Genomic DNA, 26,907 nt, shown 5'->3' with positions numbered 1-26,907 from the left:
AATGGAAAGTAGCTTTGTTACTCTTGAATGGCCTTGGGCATCCCTTCTGCAGACTGATCTTCAGTGCCGCACCGCCAGGATCCAGGATCTACGTTGTCATCTTCTGTGCTCTGCCTGTGGGTGGGGCTCATCCTTCCTCATCCAGCCAGTCCCTGACATCACTGCTGCCTACTGGAGCTGCAGGCAGAGTGTGACTGGTTTGCCTATACCAGAAGCAGAGCCAAAAAGGGCACTGCAACAATGAAAAACAAGAAGAGGTGAGAGGCAGAGGGCACCAAATTTTGGTGTTGCACAGGGTGGTGCTGAAATTTGAAAGCCTAAAGTCTGCCACTGCTGCAGTAGCAGGGATAGAGGCCCCAGAGAAATACCCAGAGAAGGAGCTGTATTTTTTTTTTAATTATATGTATTGAAGTTTTAACAATAGACTCAACAATAACAACAGCAACAAAAACCACTACACACTACACAAATACAAAAAAGAAAAAATACGAAACACGAAAGAAAGATGAACAATCAAACGCGTAAAAGAAAAAAGCAACAGCACATAAAATTACACTTTCCAAAATGTCCGCCTCCCTTTTTGCATTCTATTTTAATTGGTTGTTTTAGCAAATCCTTCTGATTTAACATTACCTGCTTTTTCATAATAATATATTACACACAATCTTAAAAACAGCTTATGTAAAAGTCAAATTGTTTAATACCAGTCTCTTTCTAAACTTCTTTAATTTTACCGTATTTCAGTAAATAGTCTTTAAATTTCTTCCAATCTTCTTCCACCTTCTCTTCTCCCTGGTCTCGAATTCTGCTGGTCATTTCTGCCATTTCCATGTAGTCGATCATCTTCATCTGCCAATCTTCCCGGGTGGGTAAATCTTGTGTCTTCCAATGTTTTGCAATAAGTATTCTTGCTGCTGTCGTAGCATACATGAAAAAAGTTCTATCCTTCTTTGGCACCAATTCTCTCCCAGAGAAGGAGCTGTAGAAGCCACTAGGATGGGACAGAGCGGGAGCACAGAAGGCAACTTGCACAAGGCCTCCTCAGAGGTTGTCTAGCTTCTATACTTACTCACACTTCCATCCTCCAGCCAGGCAAGGAAGAGGCATTGCCACAGTTCAAGGACACAGTTCAGCCAGGCAAGGAGGGTGCAAAGCAGGGCTGGTGAGGGATGAGGCCTGGGGAAAGGGGGATTGGCCTGGGGAAGAGTCCCATCATGGGCCAGATAAAGAGTTCTTGAGGGCCCCTATTGCATCTAGAGATGCAATGAGGTCAAGGGTACATTATTTCATATGTGGTGGACCTGCATAAGGGTAAAAGAGTATTGGGAAATATTTTATAATGAATTGGGAGAGGGGAATGTTTAAAAGCACCTTTGAAAACACACCCAGAGTCCTTTTCATTGGGGATAATTCAGATGGAAATTCCCAGGTGTCAACAAAGGTTATTTAGGTATGCCACTACGGCGGCCCATGTTTTGTTAGCCCAAAAATGGAAAATGAGTGAGGTCCCAACCAAGGAAGAATGGCAACTTAAAATGACGGAATATGCGCAGCTTGAGGACCTAACATACAGTGGTACCTCGGGTTACATACGCTTCAGGTTACATACGTTTCAGGTTACAGACTCCGCTAACCCAGAAATATTACCTCGGTTTAAGAACTTTGCTTCAGGATGAGAACAGAAATTGTGCTCCAGCAGAGTGGCAGCAACAGGAGGCCCCATTAGCTAAAGTGGTGCTTCAGGTTAAGAACAGTTTCAGGTTAAGAACAGACTCCTGGAACGAATTAAGTACTTAACCCAAGGTACCACTATATAGAATAAGAGAAGAAGAAGAAGAAGAAGAAGAAGAAGAAGAAGAAGAAGAAGAAGAAGAGGAGGAGGAGGAGGAGGAGGAGGAGGAGGAGGAGGAGGAGGAGGAGGAGGAGGAGGAGGAGGAGGAGGAGGAGGAGGAGTGTGGATTTGATATCCCGCTTTGATATCCCAAAGGAGTCTCAAAGCGGCTAACATTCTCCTTTCCCTTCCTCCCCCACAACAAACACTCTGTGAGGTGAGTAGGGCTGAGAGACTTCAGAGAAGTGTGACTAGCCCAAGGTCACCCAGCAGTTGAATGTGGAGAAGTGGGGAAGCGAACCTCACCAGATTATGAGACTACCGCTCTTAACCACTACACCACACTGGCTCTCCAGAAGAACATTTGTTTAAAGAAGATTGGAAAATGTTTATTGAATATATGAGGGGAAATTGTGTACACTTGAAAACGTTGGCAGCATTAAGATAAATTCAACAGTGTGAATAAGTTTTGAAGGAAGTAATAATGGAATACTGAATGGTTTATATATATAAAATATACAGGGATTTATGTTATGCAAAATGAACCATGGAAAGAGAAAAAGGAAAGGCATTGATATTTTAAGGTTGTCTAAATGAATATTCTAAATTGTAAAACATAAAAATTAATAAAAATGATATATTAGGAAACAAAAGAGTGCTTGAGCATTTGGCCTCTGACACTGAGGTTTCCCACCCATCAATCTAAGTCAGTGTCATTATCCCCCATTTTGCAGACAGGGGTACTGAGGCAGACAGAGTTGTTTGAAAAGGACACCTAGTGAATTCAGAGAAGATTTGAGATTTGAACTTGGGATTGCCTGATTCGTAGCCCAGTGGTTTCATCCATTCAATATTCCAAAAAGTATATTCGATTGCAGGACCAGGAAGAAAAGGAGAAGATCTTCTTTGTATATCCTGAGTCAAACTTTTAAAAAATGTCCTGGCCTGGGAACTGTAGTTCTACGGTGTTCTGGGCACCTTGAAGAAAAGAGATGCAACACTCTCTCTATTAAAAGGACAATTCCTAAGATCCATTGAGGGAATTAGTTATAAAATGTGCACTACAAACAGTGCCAGCCAAAGACGTTTTGCTCTCTGAGGTAAAAGCCAAAGTGGTTGTCATCTCCCCACATCCATATTCCATTTTTAAAATTTATTTAAAGAATTCATATCCCGCTTTTCACTATGTCTCAAAGCGACAGACTGGGGAAGGAGGAAATAAAACATATAATAAACAAAATTCAAAACAGGTTAAAATTTCAGAAAATAGAAACATCAGAGCAACATTCAGAGACCTGAAATGAAAACTGTTTTAACCCGGCACCTGTGGCTGAGCAGGAACGACGCCTGCATGGTATCTAGTGGAAGGAAGTTCTGTGGAATTGGGCCTGCTGCACTGAATACACAACTCATCATTGACACAAGTCTCGCTTCTGATAGCGCTCCATACGTGAAAGCATCCTCTGCTGTAACCATGGAGAGCAGGCGAGAGATGCTGGGCCGGCTTTGTGGTACACACAGGCCTGTCCTCTCACGCCATGCCACTGCTCCCTGCTCCAACGGCATCTGCCGCCTGAGGCAGCCACCTCACTCTGCCCAACGGTAGGGCCAGCCCTGAGTGTAATACACTCTTAAGAACCCTTCAGAATCAAAGTTTCCCCATAGCTCAAAATGAGCCACTGCCCATTTCCTCGTTTGTGTACCACTGCAAGACAAGAGGAGAACCGGAGCAGGAAAATAGATGATGGTTAATCTGGGTCTTTTCCCCCCCAATAGCGCATGCCTGCCAAGGTTGAGCACCAGGTCGTGGGGGGATGGGGAGAAAACATCCATCTGAATATTGCACTGCAAAGAAACATTCAGATGCCGCTCCTGCCACTGTTGGCCATGGGGTATTAAAAGAGGGAGCTTAAGTTATTAAACTGAGCAGCTTTAATCATGCAGTTCAAGGGGGAAGGACCTATTGCTAGAGGAGTGCTCAGGATTAAAGTATTTTTACCGCAAAGCCAATACATCTATCAGTTAGCTACTGCTCTGCTAGTCTGTGCGAGACAGTGTATGTGCATATGTCTACCTGCAGCTCCTTTCGCAGAGATCCTGCTAAATATTATGGGATCCGATGGATTTTTATTTAGAAATTGACCCGGTTACCTTGAACCTGATCATCCTGGTAGCTAGCTATGTCATCCTGCTCTTGGTTTTCCTGATTTCCTGTGTGATGTATGACTGTCGAGGGAGAGACCCGAGTAAGGAATATGCTCCTGAGATCCCAACGGAGAACCAGCCTCCGATCCGGCTAGTGGTGATGCAGCAAGGGAACCCCAACACCCGCTGGGCGAAAGGACCTTTCCCCACTTATGAAAACCCTCCTGGCCCACAAGGGAAAAGGACTACGATTGTATAAATTCAATTGCTCCAGGGTGCTGGTCCAAGACTGCCTCACCTGTGCCATGTTTACATCCTGCTTGCACAAGGGGAACACAGCAAGGTAAGTCCAAACTGACAATCTGGGTTTTCGCGTACTCTGCAGAGTGGGGCGATCTTTTGTCCTAAGTTCACTTTCGTTCCCACGTGCGGCAACAAAGAGAGGTAGCTTTAACCCTCATCTGATTCAAAATGCAATTTACCGTATTTTTCGCTCCATAAGACGCACCTGACCATAAGACACATCTAGTTTTTAGAGGAGGAAAACAAGAAAAAAAATATTCTGAACAAAACAGCGGATGTATGATTTTTGTGGTTCATGCTGTGGCCACAGACATGTGATCTGATGGTGGATTTGGGGTGACCCAATGCAAAGATCCTGAGGATCCATGTGGATCTGTGCTTTGTAACCACATTTTTGCACCATTGCAGCCCCAGGAAACAGTGGATGTGTGATTTGGGGGGGGCAGGCTGTAGCCATGGACATCGTATCGTATCATATCGTATCGTAAAACCTTTATTGGCATCACATACAACATCCAAAACAGGTCAATACAGAATTACCATTTCCCAGTGGCACAAAACATTTGCTAAAAGAAAGGAGGCATTCACTCCATAAGACGCACAGACATTTCCCCTTACTTTTTAGGAAGAAAAGGGTGCATCTTATGGAGCGAAAAATACAGTATTTCTTGTTTTCACATATGGCGCCCCTTTTTGGCAGGTGTGTAAAAAAAGAAGAAGCAAGCATCAGCCACCCAAACTGGGCAGCCATGCACATCATATCAAGACAGAGTAACGACCCATCAAAGATATAAAAAAAAGAGATGCAGGCAACAGAGTTAAAGGAAGCAAACATAAACTTTTCTCCGGGAATTGTTCTCTCTGCTGCTGGGCGGGAAGGGTGCAGAGAAGAGGCATAAGCACAAACCTTGTCAGTTTTGAGGATGCCAAAGATTGCAAGTCTAATGTGACTTCAACAAAAATAGACATTCTTTGACAAGCAGCTGGAACTTAGGGCTAGGGATGGGGCAGTGGAGGGGAACACTTTTCGCTAAGTTCACACTGAAAGGCGAACTTATTTAATTTTCACTTCCTCAGCGTGGGAACCAAAATGCAGCTTTCCTTCAAAACCCGCACTTCAAAATGTGATGTCTACAAAAAATGTGTCGCCTTCTGCATAAAATGCAAATATTTGGGAAAACAGCTTGCAAAAAAATGTGTTGTATTCGGGAAAATCACTTGGCAAAAATGTGTATTTTTGGTGGAATTGCATACAATTTGATGCTGATGAAAGGTCGTGAAGATTTCCCTTCCCCCCAAAAAAGAAAAACTGATGTAGAAATGTGGAGAACAAACACAGGGTTGGGAAAACGCAAAAGTGAGAGATACCGAAATGGACAAGATTCGCTCAGCTCTAAGTGTCACCCATTCACAGTTAGGAAGTTTAACACTAGGTATAATGTATAGAAAAGTACATTAAAAAGGGGGCTATGGTCAACCCAGGAGTCAGCATTTCTGACAGCTTGTTTAATGCTAGCCAGGCACCTATATTTTAGATCAGGGGTCAGCGACATGTGGCCCATGGGCCGGATGCAGCCCATAAAGACTGTTTTACCAGCCCACGAGCCACCCCCAAACCGAGCCACCTGCTTGACGAGTTCCCCGTGAGCTGCGCTAAACTGGCGCGGCACAGGGACTCACCAGCGGTGCCGGAAATCTCATCTGTCCACGTACAGATACCAGAAATCGCGTCTGGACAGGCACAATTTTCGGCATCTGGGCATGCACAGAAGCAATTTTCGGCACTATGGACATGTGCAGACGTGATTTCCGGCATCGCGCTGCGCCGGCCCGGCCCATGGATGATTTCCGTGGGAGTGATCCAGTCCATGGCCGGTAGGCCTTGCTGACCCCTGTTTTAGATGCTTGCCAAAGACCATCTTTCCTTCCAGGCTTTTTATTTCTGCTGCAATTTTCCTTATGGCTGTATTATTGTGTTTTACAAGGCTAGCAGCACGGGGGGGGGGGGGGGAACCAGCAATCAAAACATAATGAAATACTGTAATAATAAAATGAGCAGTCAGAACAGGCCACTACAGTAAGAGAAAATCCAATTCATCAGCAGTAAACAGAACACACAAAGAAAAGTTCCATCTGTTCTGCATCCCTAAAGGGGTGGGAGACATAGAATGATGACAAAGCCATACAAGCCTTCCTAAAGAGGATGTACCAGAACCTTGGTGCCACAGCTGAAAAGACCCTGCCCCCTCACCTGCCAAACCAGCAATATTTCCCTAGGGAAGGGCCAATCCACTGGGAGCAGAACAACCCTCCCACCTCCCCAGCAAGGTAAACACATACTCAGCAAGGAAAGAGTGACCCATGCCTGACTGGTTTCTGCAGCTCCTCATCAGGCAACGTTTATTTATTTGATTCTGTCTCTGAATTGCTTCCCAATTCTGCCTTGCTTTAGGATGCTTACACAGGGAGAATGCCAGCCACTTCCTTTGGGAGGGCTTCTTTCACCTTACCAGGTGTCTTTTTTCAATCTATCAGCTTCACGACATTAGAAACATGATCCACCTAGCTTAGTTTTGTCCACTCCACATTGATGGTAGGTAGACTCTCCCCTGGGTTTTGGGCAGGAGCATACCCTCCAACATTTCTCTAATGAAAATAGGGACGTCCTATTCCATAATGATGGTGATGAAGATCATTTTACTATTTATACCCCGGCCCATCTGACTGAGTTGCCCCAGCCACTCTGTGAGGCTTCCAACAAAAAGACACAATGCAAAAATTAAACATTTAAAAAACTTCCCTATACAGTGGTACCTTGGTTCTCAAACTTAATCCGTTCTGGAAGTCCATTCCCAAACCAAACCTTTCAAAACCAAGGCGCGCTTTCCCATAGAAAGATTAATCCATTCCAGACTTTTAAAAACAACCCCTAAAACAGCAATTTAACATGAATTTTACTATCTAACGAGACCATTGATCCATAAAATGAAAGCAATAAACAATGTACTGCAGTCACACAAGCAAGCAAGCAATCAGTAGCTGAACTGGGTTCCACACAGTCACAAAAAAAGAGCTGCAAAAACAAAAACACAAAATAAATAGCAAAAACAAACAGACCTCAGCGTAACACTCAAAATGGAAGTGTGGCACTCAAATCAGAAGCGTGGCACTCAAAACGGAGCACGTTCAGCTTCCAAAAAATGTTCGCAAACCGGAACACTTACTTCCAGGTTTGCAGAGTTTGGGTTCCAAGTTGTTTGAGTACCAAGGCATTTGAGAACCAAGGTACCACTGTACAGGGCTCCCTTCAGATATCTTCTAAAGGTTGCATAGTTACTTATCTGCTTGACTTGGGGGGTTGCATAATTCCATAAAAGGTAAAGGGACCCCTAACCATTAGGTCCAGTCGTGGCCGACTCTGGGGTTGCAGCGCTCATCTCGCTTTATTGGCCGAGGGAGTCGGTGTACAGCTTCTGGGTCATGTGGCCAGCATGACTAAGCCGCTGACCTTCTGATCGGCAACCCTAGGCTCTGTGGTTTAACCAACAGCACCACCTGCATAACTCCATACCCTCCAACATTTCTCCAATGAAAATAAAGACACCCTAAGGAAAAGTGGGACATTCCAGAATCAAATCAGAAACCGGGGTGGCTTCTGTAAATCCAGGACTGGCCCTGGAAAAGAGGGACACTTGGAAGGAATCTTGTCCTACCTAGTAATGTGAGAGATGGATATTTTTGTTGAAGATCCAAATTTGGTGCAATGACACTGACTCTTCTAATGAGCACTGTATCCAGGTTATGGCTAGTCACTTCAAATTGTGACCAGGGCCAGGTGCGGCAATAACATTGCAGAGCGGACTGATTGGCAGGAATGTCCGGAGTTTGATAGCAAGGCTATGATTTAGCCATTGAACAGATTCGCCACTTAAAATATGGCACTTTCTAAACATGTGATCTTCTAGATACAAAAGAGAACAATTTGGTTCAGCTAATAAAGGTAAAGGTAAAGGGACCCCTGACCATTAGGTCCAGTCGTGACCGACTCTGGGGTTGGGGCGCTCATCTCGCTTTTTTGGCCGAGGGAGCCGGCGTACAGCTGGTCATGTGGCCAGCATGACTAAGCCGCTTCTGGCGAACCAGAGCAGCACACGGAAACGCCGTTTACCTTCCCGCCGGAGCGGTACCTATTTATCTACTTGCACTTTGACGTGCTTTCAAACGCTAGGTTGGCAGGAGCAGGGACCGAGCAATGGGAGCTCACCCCGTTGCAGGGATTCAAACCGCCAACCTTCTGATCAGCAAGTCCTAGGCTCTGTGGTTTAACCCACAGCTCCACCTGCGTCCCGTTTCAGCTAATATTGATCAGTTATTACTGGAGATCTTAAGTTTGTTACTAGAGTCAAGAAATGGCAATACATCCCCCCCCCCCCCAAACAGGGCAATCAACACCAAAATTACTTTACAGGGGAGCAGGTTCAAAAGAACCTGGCAGAAAGCCCACACCATAAACTGCAGCCAACAAATGATTTATGTTGATCGTAAGTTGCTATGGGATAAAGTGACCAACAACTGTAAGAAATATAATAAAATAAATAATGCTAAGGGGATTGATGTTGACTTTTCATCCTTGGTAGGAAGGGAAACACCAGATAGTTTATACATCTAAACTTCCTCATTCTCTTTCTGGCTTTCAGCATTAAACAATAGTTGACGCGGTAAGGACAATGCACAGATCACATGCCGGCCAGAGGGAATTTCTATGAATAACTACTAATCTCTGCAAAAATGCTTTTTCAGAGTCAGATTGCAGCATTGGGTGACATGAGCTGAAATATCCTGGAAGAATGTATTAGTGTGTGATTGAATCAGTCTTCAACAGCCATTATAGAAACTCGACTCAGTCAATTACACCAAATTTGAAAATAAATGTTGTAGTTTTACACACACACACACAGAGAGAGAGAGAGAGAGAGAGAGAGAAATTTCTGAAATGAAGGAATTCAACCTATCACCCATCCTGGTGATAGGTGACAGACTTGGGTGGTAGCTGATTTTGGTGATTTGGAGGGTGTTTTGGAGGGGAAGGTGTTCTGTGCATGCTCAGGGGTACTGCATGCATTCTTTATTTCCTGTTTTAAGGCTAGTCATGTTACAGAAAGCAGTCTGGCCTTGAAGTTGCAAGGCTGGAGATGATGGCTACAGCTTCTGATTGGAGGGGAACATTGGCAGAGAAAGCCCTTCGGAATGTTATCTGGAGGAGTTAATTTTGTTTCTGGTCATCGGCTGTGCAAGTCTGCGGTTTGGCGGAGGGCTGTGAGAGGTCACATTTAAAGCATGGGCCATCTGGAAGGGAGGATAGGACCCTGTGGCAATTCTTCCACCCTACAATCCCAACTGAATATTGGCAGATCCCCCCTGTATTCGATGCCCCACCATCTATCATCTATCTATCTATCTATCTATCTATCTATCTATCTATCTATCATCTATCTATCTATCATCTATCATCTATCACATTTATCAGCTTTTCCTCCAAGAGGCTTGAAGTGCTGCACATGATTCTCCCCTTCCTGATTTAATCTACACAAGAACCCTGTGAGGTAGGTCAGGCTGAGAGGCAGTACCAGGCCTAAGGTCACCCAGGTGAGCTTCATGGCCGAGTGCAGATTTGAACTGTGGTCTCCCAGGTCTGACACTCTAATCTCAACATGGTTGAGAAGAAGCAGCTCAAGACAAACTGCTGCTTTGCCTTCTAATGGCCCTTCCCCATGTGGAGTCAGAGGGGTTATTTTGAATGATTTGGCTTTCAGGAAGAGCGTGGAATTGCTAGGGAACATAAAAAAGGATTTTGACAAACTGGCTGCTCTTTTTCCCAGGACAATGTTGTTTTGGTCCAACCTTCTGAAGAGAAGGGTTTGACGTGGCTCCCATAGCCCTATGGCCATTGAAAAATCCAGGAAACTCTTAAATCGCTATATGAATGGCTATGTGATCCTGCATGCTGACATCTGGTTCAGCGAATGTTCTTTATCTCGTGATGACGGCATTCACCTTTCAAATCTCGGCAATGATATTTGGCTGGCCGACATCATCAGAAGCCTTAGGGATTGGTTGCAGCTGTCAGGGTATTGACAGCGAGCCTCTTTGGGCTCAGGTAGCGGTTAGGCATTGGAATATGTTTGTGGATTGGAGGGCAGGGTGTGGCCATCGCCTACCCCTCCTCTTTATGGGTATTCCAGTAAAGGAATCCAGCGGTCGTAGATCCTGTCCGACGCCCTTGCTGGTGGCTAGGGCCATGGCACGACCCCAGGTGACATCAGGGGGAGCTTTCAGTTGTATTTGCATCAACAGGCTCCTCCCACTGGTGGTTAATCCTTGATAGACTCACCCCTCCCTGAGGGGGTGGAGTCACGCTGTGTTGTTTTATCCAATGCCTAAGCCAATACCTCTCACATGCTGTAATCATTAAAGTTGTGTCCTTTTTGAGCTCAACAACCTAATATACCATGTCCATGTGTCTTTCTTATTCTCAAGTAGGTGGTGGGTCCTTGAATCACAACTCTTTGTCTGCCTCCAGGATTCCTACATCCAGGAATCTCCTCTGGACCAAAGGATTGGTGCAGACTGGAAGCCAGAGAGGCTATAGAATCATAGAACCACAAGGGTCATCTAGAGTCCAGGCATCAGCAAACTTTTTCAGCAGGGGGCCGGTCCACTGTCCCTGTCCCTCAGACCTTGGGGGGGGGGGCTGGACTATATTTTTTTGAAGGGAATGAACAAATTCCTATGCCCCACAAATAACCCAGAGATGCATTTTAAATAAAAGGACACATTCTACTCATGTAAAAACACACTGATTCCCGGACCGTCCCTGGGCCAGATTTAGAAGGCGATTGGGCCGGATCCTACCCTTGCTCTAGACCAATTCCCTGCAGTGCAGGGATCTTTTGCCCAACGTGGGGCTTGAACCCATGAAACTGAGATTAAGAGTCCCATGCCCTACCAACTGAGCTATGAGATGCTTCGGGGGGGGGGGAGTTTCAGAAGCCCTGGTGGTGGAGGAGACGTGGGAGGATGGTCCTGTCTTCAAGTTAGATTTTATTTATTTTATTTCTGGGGAGGGGAGGGGGCTTCTTCTATTTCCATGAATCAAGGCCAGCCTTCCCCAGCCAGTTGCTCTCCAGATACTTCTGAACTACAGCTCCTGTCGCCCTTGACGATTGGCCATGCTGGGTGGGGTTAATAGGAGTCCAAGTTCAAAGTCATCTGCTGGGTTGGAGCACAGCTGATCTAGTCTCTTCTCTTGCCATTCAGCCATGTCTGCACCTAGAGCAGTGCCGAAATTACATATAAGCTAAACAAGCAATAGCTTAGGGCCCCACTCTCTTGGGGGCCCCAAAAAAATTTACAGGAAAAACACTGGGTGTAAATTTCCAGAAGATAAAAAACAAATAAAATAAAACCTTCATACAGCAACAGTGTTTTGTGTTGTGTAGGCTCCTATGATGTAAGTAATGGGCCCCGCCTGCTAGCCTGCTCCCTAAAATATCATTGGTTTGCTCATTTCTATATATAGAGTGCCTACATTCTGCTATTTATAATTATTAGTAGTTTGCATCATATAATAACACCTATTATTATTTCATCTTATAGCAAGTTTCTAGAGACTAGCTTATGAGGCTTTGTAAATTGTGTTTCTTAAGGAACTTTTGTTGTTGCCAAATGCCAATGTGTTTGCATTATTAAGTTTGTTATGAATAAAAAATCATTTTAAGTTAGAGCTTAATAATGATTTCACTATTAATATCCTTCTTCTTAATTTTATTTCACTATTAATATACTTCTTCTTAATAAATTGTATTTCAGTTCAACAATTACTTTGATAAAAGACATATTTTGTTATGTGCAAATGGCTTTAGATACCTATTAGGTCCATAAATGACCATATAGCATATATTCAACACAAATAAAACAGCGACAATCTGTTGTTGACAAAGGGCAGCTGGACCTATAAAGGGTCCCATTACCTTCAGTAGCTTAGGGCCTCATCAAGCCTAAATCCGGCCCTGACCTAGAGCAACTCAGAATGTCACGCAGGTGAGCTCCCTTGTACTCCCCACTATTGCCATGCAGACACACAGGGAGTGTTCTGGGACAAGCATTCCACTCACCCAAATTATGAGGCAAACATGCCCTGACACAGAAGGATTTTGCAAGAGCAAACGAGGCTCTCTCTGTTTGTATCTCTTCTGTCTCTCCTGATCTCACTGTTGTTGACAGGGAAACAGTGATGAAATGAGAGGGGGGGGGCTAATCAATCAGAGATCAGTTTTGCGGTGAAGTTTGGGACACTTTGCCCTGAAGCTTCAAAGGTCACTGAACTAGATGTGCTTTTTTGTCGTTGTTTGCACAGAGCTGTAGCTATCTGAACGAAGGCACTTCTACTCTGATTGTCATGGATGGCATTCAGCTATGTTTTACTCAGAGTAGACACACTGAAATGCATGCCCATGACTAAGGTAGGCCCATTATTTCTAATGGGTCTTCTTCTAAGTAAAACATAGCTGAATATGTGCAGAACAGAAGAATGCTACGGAAACGTCAGTGATACAAATGGTTAGAAAGCTTTCAATTATTTTGGGAGGTTGTTGATGTTTGATGTTTCATTGTGTTTTAAATATTCTGTTGGGAGCAGCCCAGAGTGGCAGGGGCAACCCAGTCAGATGGATGGCTTATTATTATTATTATTATTATTATTATTATTATTATTATTATTACACTTCAGCCAGCTTTGTGCTCACCAACTCTTTGTGCTCACCAACTCAGAAGAAAGCAGGGTTACCTAGTTTATATACTTGTCGTCAATTTCTTATACATGGCACAAAAACTGAGGATGGCTGAATCTGTCTTTGTTTTCATAGTCTGCGTCATTTTAGCATTTTTCTGCCCATAATTCTGTTCTGTTTCCATATTAATCTGCAATTCTCATATCAATGCCTCCTCAAAACATAGATTTAAAAGCATATGTTAATTTTAATTTGTATTTAAAGAAATACAAATTAAAGGGAAAGATAATACAAGCATTCACAGGAGGCTAAGACATGCTTGAATCAGTTCTAGAAGGTGAAACAGAATTTGTGGGAAGATGACCCCCCCCCCTACACACACTCATTCCTAATCAAAAAAATAGATTTCCCCCTGTGGTTCAGTCAGTTCCTACCTGCCCAGGTACTGCTTACCTGTCCTTTGCTTATAAGAACATATTAAGAGAACCCAGGGTGATCAGACCAGTTATCTGAACTAGCGTCCTGTTTCTCAAAGCTTGCTTCTCCACACACTGACCTCACATCTTACCTGAATTTATTTATTAACCCACCTTTCTCCTCCAAGGGGCTCAAGGTGGTGTTCATGGCCCCATCCCCCCACTGGTAACCATCTTATTCTCACAACAGCCGTGTCAGGTAGATTAGGTTGAGAGACTGTGACTGCCTGCCCTACGCAAGGTCACCCACAGAGCTTAATAGTTGATTTGGGATTTGAACCCTGATCTGCTAGGTCCAACCCTCTAACCGCTAAGTCATACTGTTTCTATGCCACAATTGACTGCCTTGATGGCTTCGCTTTGAAACACCATGGATAACATAACGAGCCTCATTCAGCTGCCAGGTTTGGTCCTACGACGCTTCGGTGGAGCACATTTTTCGGAGAGGTTTGGACTCTTATCAAACTACATCACTGTTTGTGTTTGAAGAGTCTCTCTCTATCATTGCCGGCAAATATTTGTCTGAGAGCTTCTCTGAAAATAATGAAAGAGTAGAACTTTGTCCATTATATAGTTGTGCACATAGGCGATAACTTTTTTTAGAAAATGGGGGGCACACCCCGCCCCACACTTCTGCAGAGTACACCTTCCTCCACTTTTGGGAGGCAAGATGGGGGGGGGAAGGGCAGCTCCCAGTTGTGGGGAGATGGCTGCCCAAGGAAGGGAGGGAGGGAGGCGCCAACCTGTGGCCAATATGTGAGGGGCTGCCCCCTAAATATTTTATTTGGGGTAAAGGGACCAGGGCCTATGGTTATGCAACATTAAGACCAAGCAATTCTTCTTACTGCAATATAAGGCCTCCCCTGCTAAGGCAGGAACCGCCAATCTCACTTGGCTAATGCTGTTTTTAAAATTTTGGAGAATAAGGCCATTTCTCTCTGCTACAATTCCTCAGGTCCGAATGCTTAGCAGTGCTTTGCTTTTTCAGGGCAAATCTTGAGTTGTGGATCATGCTGCCATGGGGTTGCATCTTACAGGCTCCCTCATACTGACTCTAGCTTTCAGCCACAATAATTTTGTTATAACTAGATTCAACATCCCAGTGTTGCAAAAGCAACACTGCCCCCAGCCCCCACAAGCTCCTCTCCTGGGATCTCTTCAACAGGCTACACTGCTGCCACGCAGGGGTTTTGGATGAGGCCTATGTCTCACCATGCAACCAAGACTACAGGTTATACTCAGTGCCATAACTGGCAAAGTTGTGACAATTTCCATGAGGAAGACAAAAATAAAACCCAGACAGGCCCAATTAGCCTGAGGCTAATTCCTCACTGGCCCCAAATCTGGTGACCAAAGCGATCTATAGCAAGGTCAATCAAATACCAAAAGGATGAGAGGGGGGGATCTGAAAGATAACTACACTGCCGGGTGAGACTTCCGTCTGGAGTCCCTGTCAGCTCCACCCCTCCAAAGTACCACCCATGGGGCTGACTGCGATTGGCCAATTTGTAGGTGGGCCAGTTTGAATTCCCCCAGCCAATGGAAGAGGCAGCTACATCTCCCATCAGCCATGGGAGCCCAGCACATGAAAGATGGAAGATGGTGGCAATGTCCCACCAAGCCGCAACTGCTGGCCAGCTCACAGGCAAGTAAGTGAAAATTTCCTTGTGATGCAGTCGGTTGTTTTGCCCCTGAACTTTATTCTAAATCCTTCTGGATAAAGTTAATGCAGGACTTAACTTGGGAAACAGTCGTGTGTTTTTTAACTTGGATGAAACTTCTTATCTATCTGGTTGATTCAATGGGAGAATGCTTCCGGTGCCTGTTTCTCTCAGAGCCAGTGTAGTGTAGTGGTTAAGAGCGGTAGTCTCATAATCTGGGGAACCGGGTTCGCTTCCCTGCTCCTCCACATGCAGCTGCTGGGTGACCTTGGGCCAGTCACACTTCTCTGAAGTCTCTCAGCCCCACTCACCTCACAGAGTGTTTGTTGTGGGGGAGGAAGGGAAAGGAGAATGTTTGCCACTTTGAGACTCCTTCGGGTAGTGAGAAAGTGGAATATCAAATCCAAACTACTACTACTACTACTACTTCTTCTTCTTCTTCTTCTTCTTCTTCTTCTTCTTCTTCTTCTTCTTCTTCACTGCGACAACGAGAGCTAGATACTTAAGCGTTTTAAATACCAAGATCCTTGCCCACCTACCCCGCCCAAAAAGGTACTTTTATGTATGAATGGAGTGTGGGTGTTCATTTTGGCAGATGGAAGCACACCATCAACACAACTGGTCATGTCACTGAGGCTGATAGCTTGAGACATGGATCATTAAGCTCTCAGCTTTTTGACAGTTATCCTGTGTGGGCAACACTGAAGTAGAGCTTAGTTTTCCATCTGTTACAGTGAGATGGAGCAATTCAACATTTCTATTCCAGTATGCCAATATAGATGAAGCAATCTTAGCTTGGGTGCATCCTCCCTAACTATAAGTAGCGTTCATTGCTTACTGTTGCAACTACCGGCACACATGGACCCAGGACCACTGGTTATCATTACCACCACTGCCCCAAACATATTTATTCACTGTTGTGGCAAACAGCCTTCTTCCGCTGTTGCATAAATCAAACACAACGAACAGCAGAATGACATGTTTGAAAATGTGCACCTTCAGCATCAGGGAGCGAACAAGTGATATTCTGACAGGCTGCAGCCTTAGAGAAAACATCTGGTTAGCACTTAAATCCAAAGGTCAGATTGGCTACAGGTGGGCTTGATTTTACAAGTGAATAGCGATTGCGCCTGCTACTTAGAATCCTTCAAGACAAAAGTGGAGTCCCACTAGGTCACGGGCGAGCCAGTTCACACACTAATGCAACTGGCCAACTCATCGGACAGCACCAAGGACCAGTCGTGCTCCTGATCGCTGCTGCTGGATGATGTAATGTGCGATTTGTCTGACACACGAATGTGTCTGATCCTCCGTAATCCTTCCAGCACACAAAGAAAGGAGGTGGGAGGATTGTGAAGATCAGGTGTGCTTGTGTAACACATCGGAGGGGCAGGTGAGCGCACCTGAGCTCGAGTTCCACCATATGCACAGCGATTGATGCCTGTTGCATCAACACGTGGACCACTTTGTCCCTGGTCAGGAGCCCAGTGCAATTCGCACATCTGACATTTAGGTGCACTGCTCAACAAACGAACCATGCTACAAATAGGTCAGCCTCTCTAGCAATTACACTAAAATCCTCTGGCTGTTTTCCAGACAGCTGGGGCTTTGTCTGCACAGAGGATGATTGCAACACCAGCATTAGGCAATTGGAAAGAACCCAGCTCTGCACTTCCCCGTCCCCTACATAGGCTTGGTTGGCTAATGAGCAAGAGTGAGTTTATGAAGCTAACAACTGCACCTATATATTCTGAGTTCACGGGCTGATGGAGAAAGGTTGCCAGTTTTCAGCCAAGTGATTCTCCTTTTTCTTTTCAATTCACTGCTGAATCAAGAGACGAGGCCCCCCCCTCGTTATGACCCCCCCATTTCTGCTGCCCACAATCTTTCCTCCGCACTCCCCACAACTCCCAATTTGTTCGTATTTGTTCGTATTACGTAACTATAGCGTGCCTGCAGAAGAAACTCTGAAATTACAATAGTTAATGTATTTTTAATCTCTTGTTGGAAGCAGCCCAGAGTCACTGGGGAAACCCAGCCAGGTGGGCAGGGTATAAGTAATAAATCATTATTTATTTATTTATTTTCATCATCATATAAAACACATACATATACATTTATACAATACACCTACACAACACACTACCTTATTTTCATAACATAAAACATACATTACTCTATATAATACCTACCTATACTATACATACTGTCTGTGTGGGGTAGGTGTGTAGGTATGTTGATATGTATAGTATAGTATATTATTATTATTATTATTATTATTATTATTATTATTATTATTAACATATAGAGTGATCACCTTGAGGCTGCAGCCCTAAGTTTGAAAGTGGATGGATTCAATTCCGTTTGCATTTAAAAGGTGAACCCACCAAATCTGTACTTTCTGAAACAACTTGCAAATGATAAACAGCGAGCCTTCAGAATGTGCACGAATCCAAATTTTGCAATGTAGTTGCAAAAATGTTTATAAAAATACAGATATTAGGGGGATGTGTACGTAAGAATAAATGGGTTAAAATAGCATACAAAATCCAATTTATTAGAGGAAATTGTGCATTAGTAAAAATTTCATACAAATGTGTTTATTAGCAGAAATTTGCACTAAGATGCTGACAAATTTTACAAGCTTTATTTTTTTTTAAAAAAAAATAAAAATAAAACCCACAAATTGCTTCAGAAATGTTGAGAATGGAATTGGGGGTGGGGTAGGAATGAGAAACTTAAATATCCAGATTAATCCATCCCTAATCCTAAAAAAAAACACACCTATTTGGGAATAAATACTTTAAAATAAATTTAGGCTTATTTTGAGTAATCCAGATTGGACTATGTATTGGACTGAAATACTGATGCCCACTGTTGCAGGTCCCATTTGTAGAAAAAGGATTAACAACATCTTACATATTCAGGAATAATATGTAAAAGATGGAGGTAGCATCACTTTCTGTGGTTCTGTTGGGGTCAGGACCAACTCTTCTAATGCTATTCTAGGCAGAATCAACAGAAGTCTAGTGTCCTGATCAAGGTAAGGAATAGTCCCACTCTATTCTGCCTTGATCAGACCACACCTGGAGTCCTGTGTCCAGTTCTGGGAACCAAGGTTTAAGAAGGATATTGAAAAGCTGGAACGTGTGCAGAGGAGGGCAACCAAGATGATCAAGGGTCTGGAAACCAAGTCATGAGAAATGGTCAAGGAAGTTGGGTATGTTCAGCCTGGAAAAGAGGAGATATGATAGCCACCTTTAAATATCTAAAAGGCTATCCCATGGAAGGTGGAACAAACTTGTTTTCTCCTGCTATGGGGGCTGGGACTCAAACCAATGGATTCAACTTAAAAGAAAATAGAGTCTGACATCAGGGAAAACTTTCTGACTGTAAGACTGTTCGACAGTAGAAGGTGGTGGACTCTCCTTCCTTGGAGGTTTTTACGCAGAGGTTGGATGGCCACCTGTCAAGGACGCTTTAGTTGAGACTCCTGCATTGCAGGGGTTTGGACTAGAATCAGTGGTAGGTAACCTAAGGCCCAGGGGCCAGATGCGGCCCAATCGCCTTCTAAATCCTGTCCGCGGACGGTCCAAAAATCAGTGTGTTTTTACATGAGTAGAATGTGTTCTTTTATTTAAAATGCATCTCTGGGTTATTTGTGGGGCCTGTCTGGTGTTTTTACATGAGTAGAATGTGTGTTTTTTATTTAAAATGCATCTCTGGGTTATTTGTGGGGCATAGGAATTCGTTCATTTTAATTTTTTCCCCAAAATATACTCCGGCCCACCACATGGTCTGAGGGACGGTGGAACGGCCCACGGCTAAAAAAGGCTGCTGACCCCTGGACTGAGCCCCTTCCAAATCTATGATTCTATAATTTGTGAAACTGTTTCTCATAAGCCTACCTTTGCGAATGAAGAATCTGTGCTTTTATTTTACTCAAAGGGCAGCACCAAATGAGCTCAGCTCTTCAGCACTGAGCCATACTTGGCGTCTACCTCAGCAGTTCCAACTTTGCATGTCTTGTGGGGATGGGTTCACCTGGCTGGAAGAATGGAATTACTGTTATGATGTAGATGGGGAAAGTCAGAAACGCTGAATGCCCAGGGCACAGTCTGCTTCAGCCTGAACTCAAGCTTCTCTTAAAAATCAATGGTGCATTTGAAAACAATGATAATAATATGGTATCTGCAACACCGAGAGCATTGGCAAGTGAAGACTCCTAAAAGAATCCAAAAGATTAAGAAAAGAAGAATTTTCTTAAGAAGGCATTTCCAAGTTTCTTCTTAGCCCTACAAACTATCATGCAATGTCCTGCCCACATACCATCCTTTATACTCAGAAAGTTAGTGCTTCAGGGAAGTGGGTGGGGATCTGAAATGGTGACAAGAGATAACCTCTGTAGATGTGGCACCCTGATAAGGAGGAACATTCCGTCCAAAAGAGGATCTACCACTGTCCCAGAGTCCACAGCAGCAAACTTTGTGGTTTATGACTTCCAGGGGCAGCATTCTATTCAGTCTGCATTTAAAGTTCAGTTCAGGTCATAAGTTTATTGTTTGAGCCAAACGCCATGACAAACTTGCATTAAGCAATAAGCATTAAGCGGGTGGCGCCGTGGTCTAAGCCTCTTGGGCTTGCCGATCAGAAGGTCGGTGGTTCGAATCCCTACGACCAGGTGAGCTCCCGTTGCTTGGTCCCAGCTCCTGCCAACCTAGCAGTTCGAAAGCACACCAGTGCAAGTAGATAAATAGGTACCGCTGTGGCAGGAAGGTAAACGGCATTTCCATGCGCTGCTCTGGTGTCTGTGTTCTGTTGCACCAGAAGCGGCTTAGTCATGCTGGCCACATGACCCGGAAAAACTGTCTGTGGACAAACGCTGGCTCCCTCGTCCTGTAAAGCAAGATGAGCACCACAACCCCAGAGTCGTTTGCAACTGGACTTAACTGTCAGGGGTCCTTTACCTTTACTTTTTTCAATTAATGAAATCACGCAGAACACACATCTATAATATAAAAATCTGCAAAGACTTTAAAGCACAGGTTTCCTTGTGCATCTCAGCCAGCTCCAGTTCTAATGCCATTTTGCTTTTTCAAAATCCAATCTGCCAACATCCATGATGTAAGAGGGAGAAGCTATCAGAAACAAACACAAAACTGAAGTTAAGCTTTTCCTGATGTCAGATTAAACATTTGAATCACCACAGCAATTTATAGTGATTGTTTGCATTTAAAGGCAAACTTACCAAATTCTGGAACAATAGTTGAACCGAAACACATCCTGCAGAGATTCTCTGAATTTTGCAGCACCCATCTGTAGCAAAGCAATGTGTACCAAAATCCATTATGCTAGGGTAAGGTGTGCATATGAATGCATATATTAGTGAAAAGAACATGCAAGTGTGAATTATGCTAAGGAAAATTGCTTTCCAAAATGTGTATATTAGGAAAATTTGCTAACAATAAATGTGTCTATTAGGAGAAATTGGCACAATCTTAAGATTGGGAAAGCGAGAAAATGAATTGCCATATTCATTCATTCCTTCTTAGGAGTCACTAATGAGTTATGAGTACAATGACATTTGAGGCAAATTTGGAGGCACAAGCTTGGGCAAAATACTCAAAAGAATGCCAGTGTTCCTTGGGCAAAATATCTGAGGAATTTCAAGAGAAGCTAAAAGATAACATTGGAATTTCTCAAGAGAATTCTATATGTCCTCTGCTACTAACTGCACAGCAGGAACACATTATTTCTTCTTACAATAAAGAGATTAAAACTAGTGGTTTTCTGCAGTGTTCTTGCTATTGTTACACAGATGTTAATATTGCCACAATTTCACCCACAGGAACATTCTGCTTGAGAAAACAAACAGCGACTGACTATATCACTTCTTCTTGCAAAGTTGTGGGAGGTGTTGCGAAACAGAGACTCCTGGCTGAGAACTGCCTGTGCCTATTAATATTGCAATGCACTTTCCTGAGACTTGCAAGCACATGTCACACAAAATCAGTTCTCCCATCAAACTGCAAGCTGCGCCCAAACATAAAAAGAGGCAGATGGTGGGAATTGTGAGAGATTATAGGGGCTGCGGGTTGTAAGTGCCAACCAAAAGCTCCAGCATCTCTGCGATCACTCAAGTCACCAGCATTGTGAGATCTCCAGCATTGCTGGGCAGAATGCTTTCCCATTGAGCAAAGTACTGTATTTTTTGCTCTATAGGACGCACCTTTTCCCCCTCCAAAAATTAAGGGGAAATGTGTGTGCGTCCTACGGAGTGAATGCAGGCTCCTTGACTTCAGCGATAGCAACTCAAAGCCTCTGAAGCGCGGTGGGAGCGCTCCCCTCCATGCTCTGGAGGCTTCGTGTTGCTTTCGCTGAAGCCTGGAGAGTGAGAGGGGGTGGTGCTCACCGACTCCTCTCGCTCTCCCGGCTTCAGCAAAAGCAACACGAAGCCTCCCGAGTGCAGCGGGACGTCGCGCTGTGCTCCGGAGGCTTTGGGTTCCTTTTCCTGAAGCCAGGAGAGCAAGAATCTCACGGCTTCAGCAGAGAAGGAGAGCTGCACAGTGCTCCTTCAGCCAAGCGGGAGGAGAAATGGAAGGGGCTCCGTTTCTCCTACCGCTTCGCTGAAGGGGCGCTGAGCAGAGAGGGGGATAAATTTTTTTTCTTGTTCTCCCCCTCTAAAACAAGGTGCGTCCTATGGCCGGGTGCGTCCTATAGAGCGGAAAAATACAGTAAATAGGAATTACTTGGTGAAGTTGGGCAGGAGGGCCTTTTGATTTATGGCAGTGGGAATCCACAGACACAAAACGGCCTAAATCCAGTTAAGTTAAGATGTCATTAAAATCTGGTTGGAAAATGAGCATCTAACCAATTAGAAAATTCCATCCCTTTTTTTTTTTTTTTTGCTTTTTGTAACAACATACTAATGAAGGGCAAGAAAGGTCATTTCCAACTAAGTCGAACTCAAAGTAAGCCCACTGAAATAAATGGACTCAAGTTACATAAGTCCATTGGGTCTTCTCTGTGATTGTATCACTCAATAGGATTAAGGCTACATAATTTGCTGTTGGCGCTATGAGCATATTCGTAAAATATATTTGCTGGTGATTCACTCAGATACCACTTTAAACCGAGTTACTTTTGAAAGGGCATTTAGTAAAACTGGTGTGTGTGTGTGTGTGTGTGTGTGTGTGTGTTATACGCACACCTGTGCTTTAAATATGTTTGTGTTCCCTTTTATTCATTTGGTCTGTCGGAGTCTTTTAAAAGTGCTGCAAATAACACCTGTTTCTCAGCCTCCTAGGAAATAGTTGCTTGCTGGCAATGAGCCCGTCCCCTGGGTGAGCAGTTCCCTTGTGTATTCATTTCCTTGCTCTGTGTTTGTTTTGTACAGCATAGCATAACTACTAATTTGTCCAGCTAATTAACTTAACTAGTATTTTGGGATGTGAATGAAAGTCCTTAGGAACAGAGCTCGACTAGAGGGTGGAGATAATGTGCAATGTGACAATACACGTTAACAATTGCAGCAAACCCACATTCAGTTGCATCGGACCAATTCAATACATGGTTCAGAAACAGTCAGAGACTGCAATCCTATGCAGACTTAGCTGGAAGTGAGCATTACAGAACTCATTTTTTTAAAAAAATCATATTTTTATTAGATTTTACAAAAGAAAGTCACAAAAACAACAATCAGCACACATCAAAAATACAAAAAAAGAAAAACATAAAAAAGAAAATTTAGCATAAAAAAGCTCTCTTTCAAATTAATACCCTTCCAGATCTTATTTTCCTTACTTCCACCCGCCTTCCTTTCTTGTATTCCACTTTAAAGATTAATTCAGCAAGATCATTTATTATTCAAATTCATCCTTTATCCTTCCCTTTATACTCTAATTTATCTTAATCACTAGAACCCCTTCATTTCATTTACAATGCCCTTAGCATTAATAAATTTTACAATATTTTTGTAGGTAAACTTTAAACTTCTTCCGGTCCTCTTCCACCTGCTCTTCTCCTTGATCTCGGATTCTGCCGGTCATTTCTGCCAGTTCCATATAGTCTATTACTTGCATCTGCCATTCTTCCAGGGTGGGTAGATCTTGTGTCTTCCGTGAGCATTACAGAACTCAGTGGGACTTATGCCTGAGTAAATATGCATAGGATCGAGCTGTGAGACTACGCTGCTAAGCACAATGAACACAGTAGACCTTACTTCCAAGTAAGCATAAAAGGTAAAGGTAAAGGTACCCCTGCCAGTACGGGCCAGTCGTGACCGACTCTGGGGTTGCGCGCCCATCTCGCTTAAGAGGCCGGGGGCCAGCGCTGTCCGAAGACACTTCCGGGTCACGTGGCCAGTGTGACGAAGCTGCACTGGCATGCCAGCACCAGTGCTGCACACGGAAACGCCGTTTACCTTCCCGCTATAAAGCGGTACCTATTTATCTACTTGCACTTAAGGGTGCTTTCAAACTGCTAGGTGGGCAGGAGCTGGGACCGAACGACGGGAGCTCACCCCGCCGCGGGGATTCAAACTGCCGACCATCCGATCAGCAAGTCCTAGGCACTGAGCTTTTACCCACAGCGCCACCCGCGTCCCAACCCCCAAGTAAGCATACATAAAGGTAAAGGGACCCCTGACCATTAGGTCCAGTCGTGACCGACTCTGGGGTTGCCATGGGATGAGCTCCCGTTGCTCGGTCCCTGCTCCTGGCAACCTAGCAGTTCAAAAGCACGTCAAAGTGCAAGTAGATAAATACTCTGGCGGGGAGGTAAACGGCGTTTCCGTGTGCTGCTCTGGTTCACCAGAAGCGGCTTAGTCATGCTGGCCACATGACCTGGAAGCTGTACGCCGGCTCCCTCAGCCAATAAATCAAGATGAGCACTGCAACCCCAGAGTCGGTCACGACTGGACCTAATGGTCAGGGTCCCTTTACCTTTACCTTTACAATATGTAGGCTATAGAAGCTGTGAGATATATATATATATATATATATATATATATATATATATATATATATATATATAGGATTCTGATACAAACAGGTACCTCAAAATCCAATAAGAGGGCATGAAAGAGAAACTTGGCTGATTCATGTCCCCTCCCCAACCCACACAGAATAAATTCTTCTTTTTCTCTCCCCCCTCACCCCAATCATGTTGACAAACGAGAAGGAGAAGGAGACTGGCAGGAAGGGAGAAACAAAACCCAGACATTTTGACAAATTTTAAAAATTCGCCTGGACAGAAATTATCCCCCTGAAAAAGAGGACATGTCCAGACAAAGAAAACATATGGCAACTCTACATATGCAGCGTTTGTACTCTGTTTCTGCAGCTGAGACTTAGGAAACCTGATTTTCCTACCCTTGGCCTCCTGCTTCAGAGCAATGGGTATTTAATGAGATGATGTCTATATGCTGTTGCGAAAGAATCAGAGAAGCAACTCCTTCACAGGAGTCCTTCACTGACCTTTCTTCTTTGGCAGCTTTGCCATGGGAACTGGAATTTTGCCACTTTGACATCCGAGGGACGGTGAAGAGCAGGGGAAATTTCAAGACCAAATTAGGCTTGACTCTGGCTTCTCTCTCAGTTGACTCGGCAAAAGCATGTCTCTGGAGACACTGCCTACTTGCTTGAAGTGGCTTGTGTGCTCTTCCTCTCAGACAGCAGTGACTGGGGTGGCTGTGTGCCCTGTTTTATAGTAGGCAGTTCTCTATTTGAAGGCTGACTGAGGACAGTTCTCTATTTGAAGGTGTCCTCTGTTCAGACCCAATCTGGTTTATTTTATTTTTTTAAAAGAACACCCTAAAGAAGGGATAACAGGCTCTTGAAATTTCCCATCAAATATTTTTCCCCCAATATGATCTTTATTAGTTTTACTATACATACATATTGTATTACATTTTACATTTATACTTGCTCCCAGGAGCTGACTTCCCTCCTTCCTTCTTCTGACTTTTTTATATTGCCTCTAAATTTTTCACATTGTCTTTCTCTATTTTATATATTGTTGTTCTGCTTCCGCATTTGTCCATTAACGCATTGTCTGTTAACGAATAAATCCTTCTATATATACAATACTTATTGTCTATCTATATGTCATTTGCAACTACTATTGGTACATTAATCCCTTTATACATTTTATTTCTTATTGTTGTTATTTTTCCAGAAAACTTATTTGTATTGCACATTATGAGGTTTGTTTCAGTTCTACTGGTTTCTCTATTTCACACCTTCTTTTCTATGTACAACATAAATTTCTCCCATTCTTTCTGGAATGTTTCATCACCCTGTTGTCGGATTTCTCCCATTAATTTAGCTATTTCTGAGTATTCCATTACCTTCTGTTGCCAATCTTCCACTGTTGGCATTTGCTGCTGTTTCCAAACCTGAGCTAGCAATAGCCTCGCCGCTGTTGTTGCATATAGGAACAATTTCTGATCATTCTTAGCGATATCTTCTCCTACTGTTCCCAACAAGAATGCCTCCGGTTTTTTCAAGAACGTATACCTAAAGATCTTCTTTAGTACACTGTATATGTTTTCTCAATACATTTTCACCTTGTCACATAACCACAACATGTGAAAGAAATTACCTTTCCCATCAAATATTAACACCTAGATAAAAAGCAGACTGAACACCTGGTCACAGTCTTCCCCGGTATAGTGAGAAATATATTTTGATTTAAATTATATTAATTGTCTTTGCACTTGCATCTATGCAAATAAATGAGCATGCACATCTTCCGCCCCCATCTGTTTCATCTTCTTTCTTACTGCTTCATTCCCTCCCTCTCTCTCGTAATATTTAAGAGTCCACCCTAATAGGTGGCTCCAGTCCCTGAGTCTAAAGAGAGCTGTATCTTTCTTGCTCTGTACCAATCATATGTATGAGCCACAAGACACAGCCCCTCCTCTTCATCTGCCTCTTTCCTTCCAGTTGGCTTCATATGTGAGTCAGGGATGCACCGGGAGGCACGACATTCAGTCAAGAGGTGCTGAATAAACTTAGGTTCAATCCAGGCAAGACAGACAAGACAGTGGTGGGAGATTCAGTAGACCAGCTGATTGGGGAAATGCCTGGGATTCCACTCCTTCCCTTCTTAAGAACCAGGTTTGGAATTTCTCCCAAACCCAGGTTGGATTCCAAATAGCATCTGTGGGCATGGCCCACGGTGCCTTTTACCAGCTATGGCTGGCATGCCACCAAAATCTACTACTGGAAAAGTACTTGGCCAGTATCACCCATGTCACGCTTGCTTTTACTAGCATTGACTAGCCAGCATTCCTGGTTCTCGTAAGTTGCATTTGTATTCTTGTCCTGCAAGCTTAGAACTCCTGCCCCAATCTCCTAACTCTGTGAACCCCTAGGAGCCCTGACCTCCAGCCACTTAAAATGGCACTTCATCAACTGTAAGCAAATACTGTATAAGCAACAAGAATCAAATGTGGAAGTTGGAAGTAAATGTATGCAAAGGTGTACGATTTACATAATATAGTATAATATAGGGTCCACTTCTCAGTAATTGTATGATGCCCCTCTTCATATCAATAATGTTATGAAAGGAGTTACAGTGGTATCTCGGGTTACATACACTTCAGGTTACATACGCTTCAGGTTACAAACTCCGCTAACCCAAAAATAGTACCTCGGGTTAAGAACTTTGCTTCAGGATGAGAACAGAAATCAGGCTCC

General features: G+C 43.7%; 1 protein-coding gene and 1 long non-coding RNA gene across 2 annotated transcripts in view; both read left to right on the top strand.

Moving 5' to 3' along the window:
* The window catches only part of LOC309363074, a 674,350-nt gene that overhangs the window by 488,889 nt on the left and 158,554 nt on the right, over positions 1 to 26,907 (top strand). The gene's annotated exons all lie outside the window — the stretch shown is intronic.
* On the top strand, positions 3,665 to 4,389 carry SMIM36 (small integral membrane protein 36). Its single transcript, XM_081903558.1, has one exon. It carries the CDS (start codon positions 3,951 to 3,953, stop codon positions 4,233 to 4,235), a length of 285 nt encoding a protein of 94 aa, XP_081759684.1. The 5' UTR covers positions 3,665 to 3,950; the 3' UTR covers positions 4,236 to 4,389.

The sequence above is a fragment of the Podarcis melisellensis genome, assembly GCF_964234715.1.
Source record: "Podarcis melisellensis genome assembly, chromosome: 2".
Lineage (NCBI taxonomy): Eukaryota > Metazoa > Chordata > Lepidosauria > Squamata > Lacertidae > Podarcis > Podarcis melisellensis.
The sequence above is the reverse complement of the archived record's forward strand: the minus strand, read 5'-3'. Positions and strand labels throughout refer to the sequence as shown.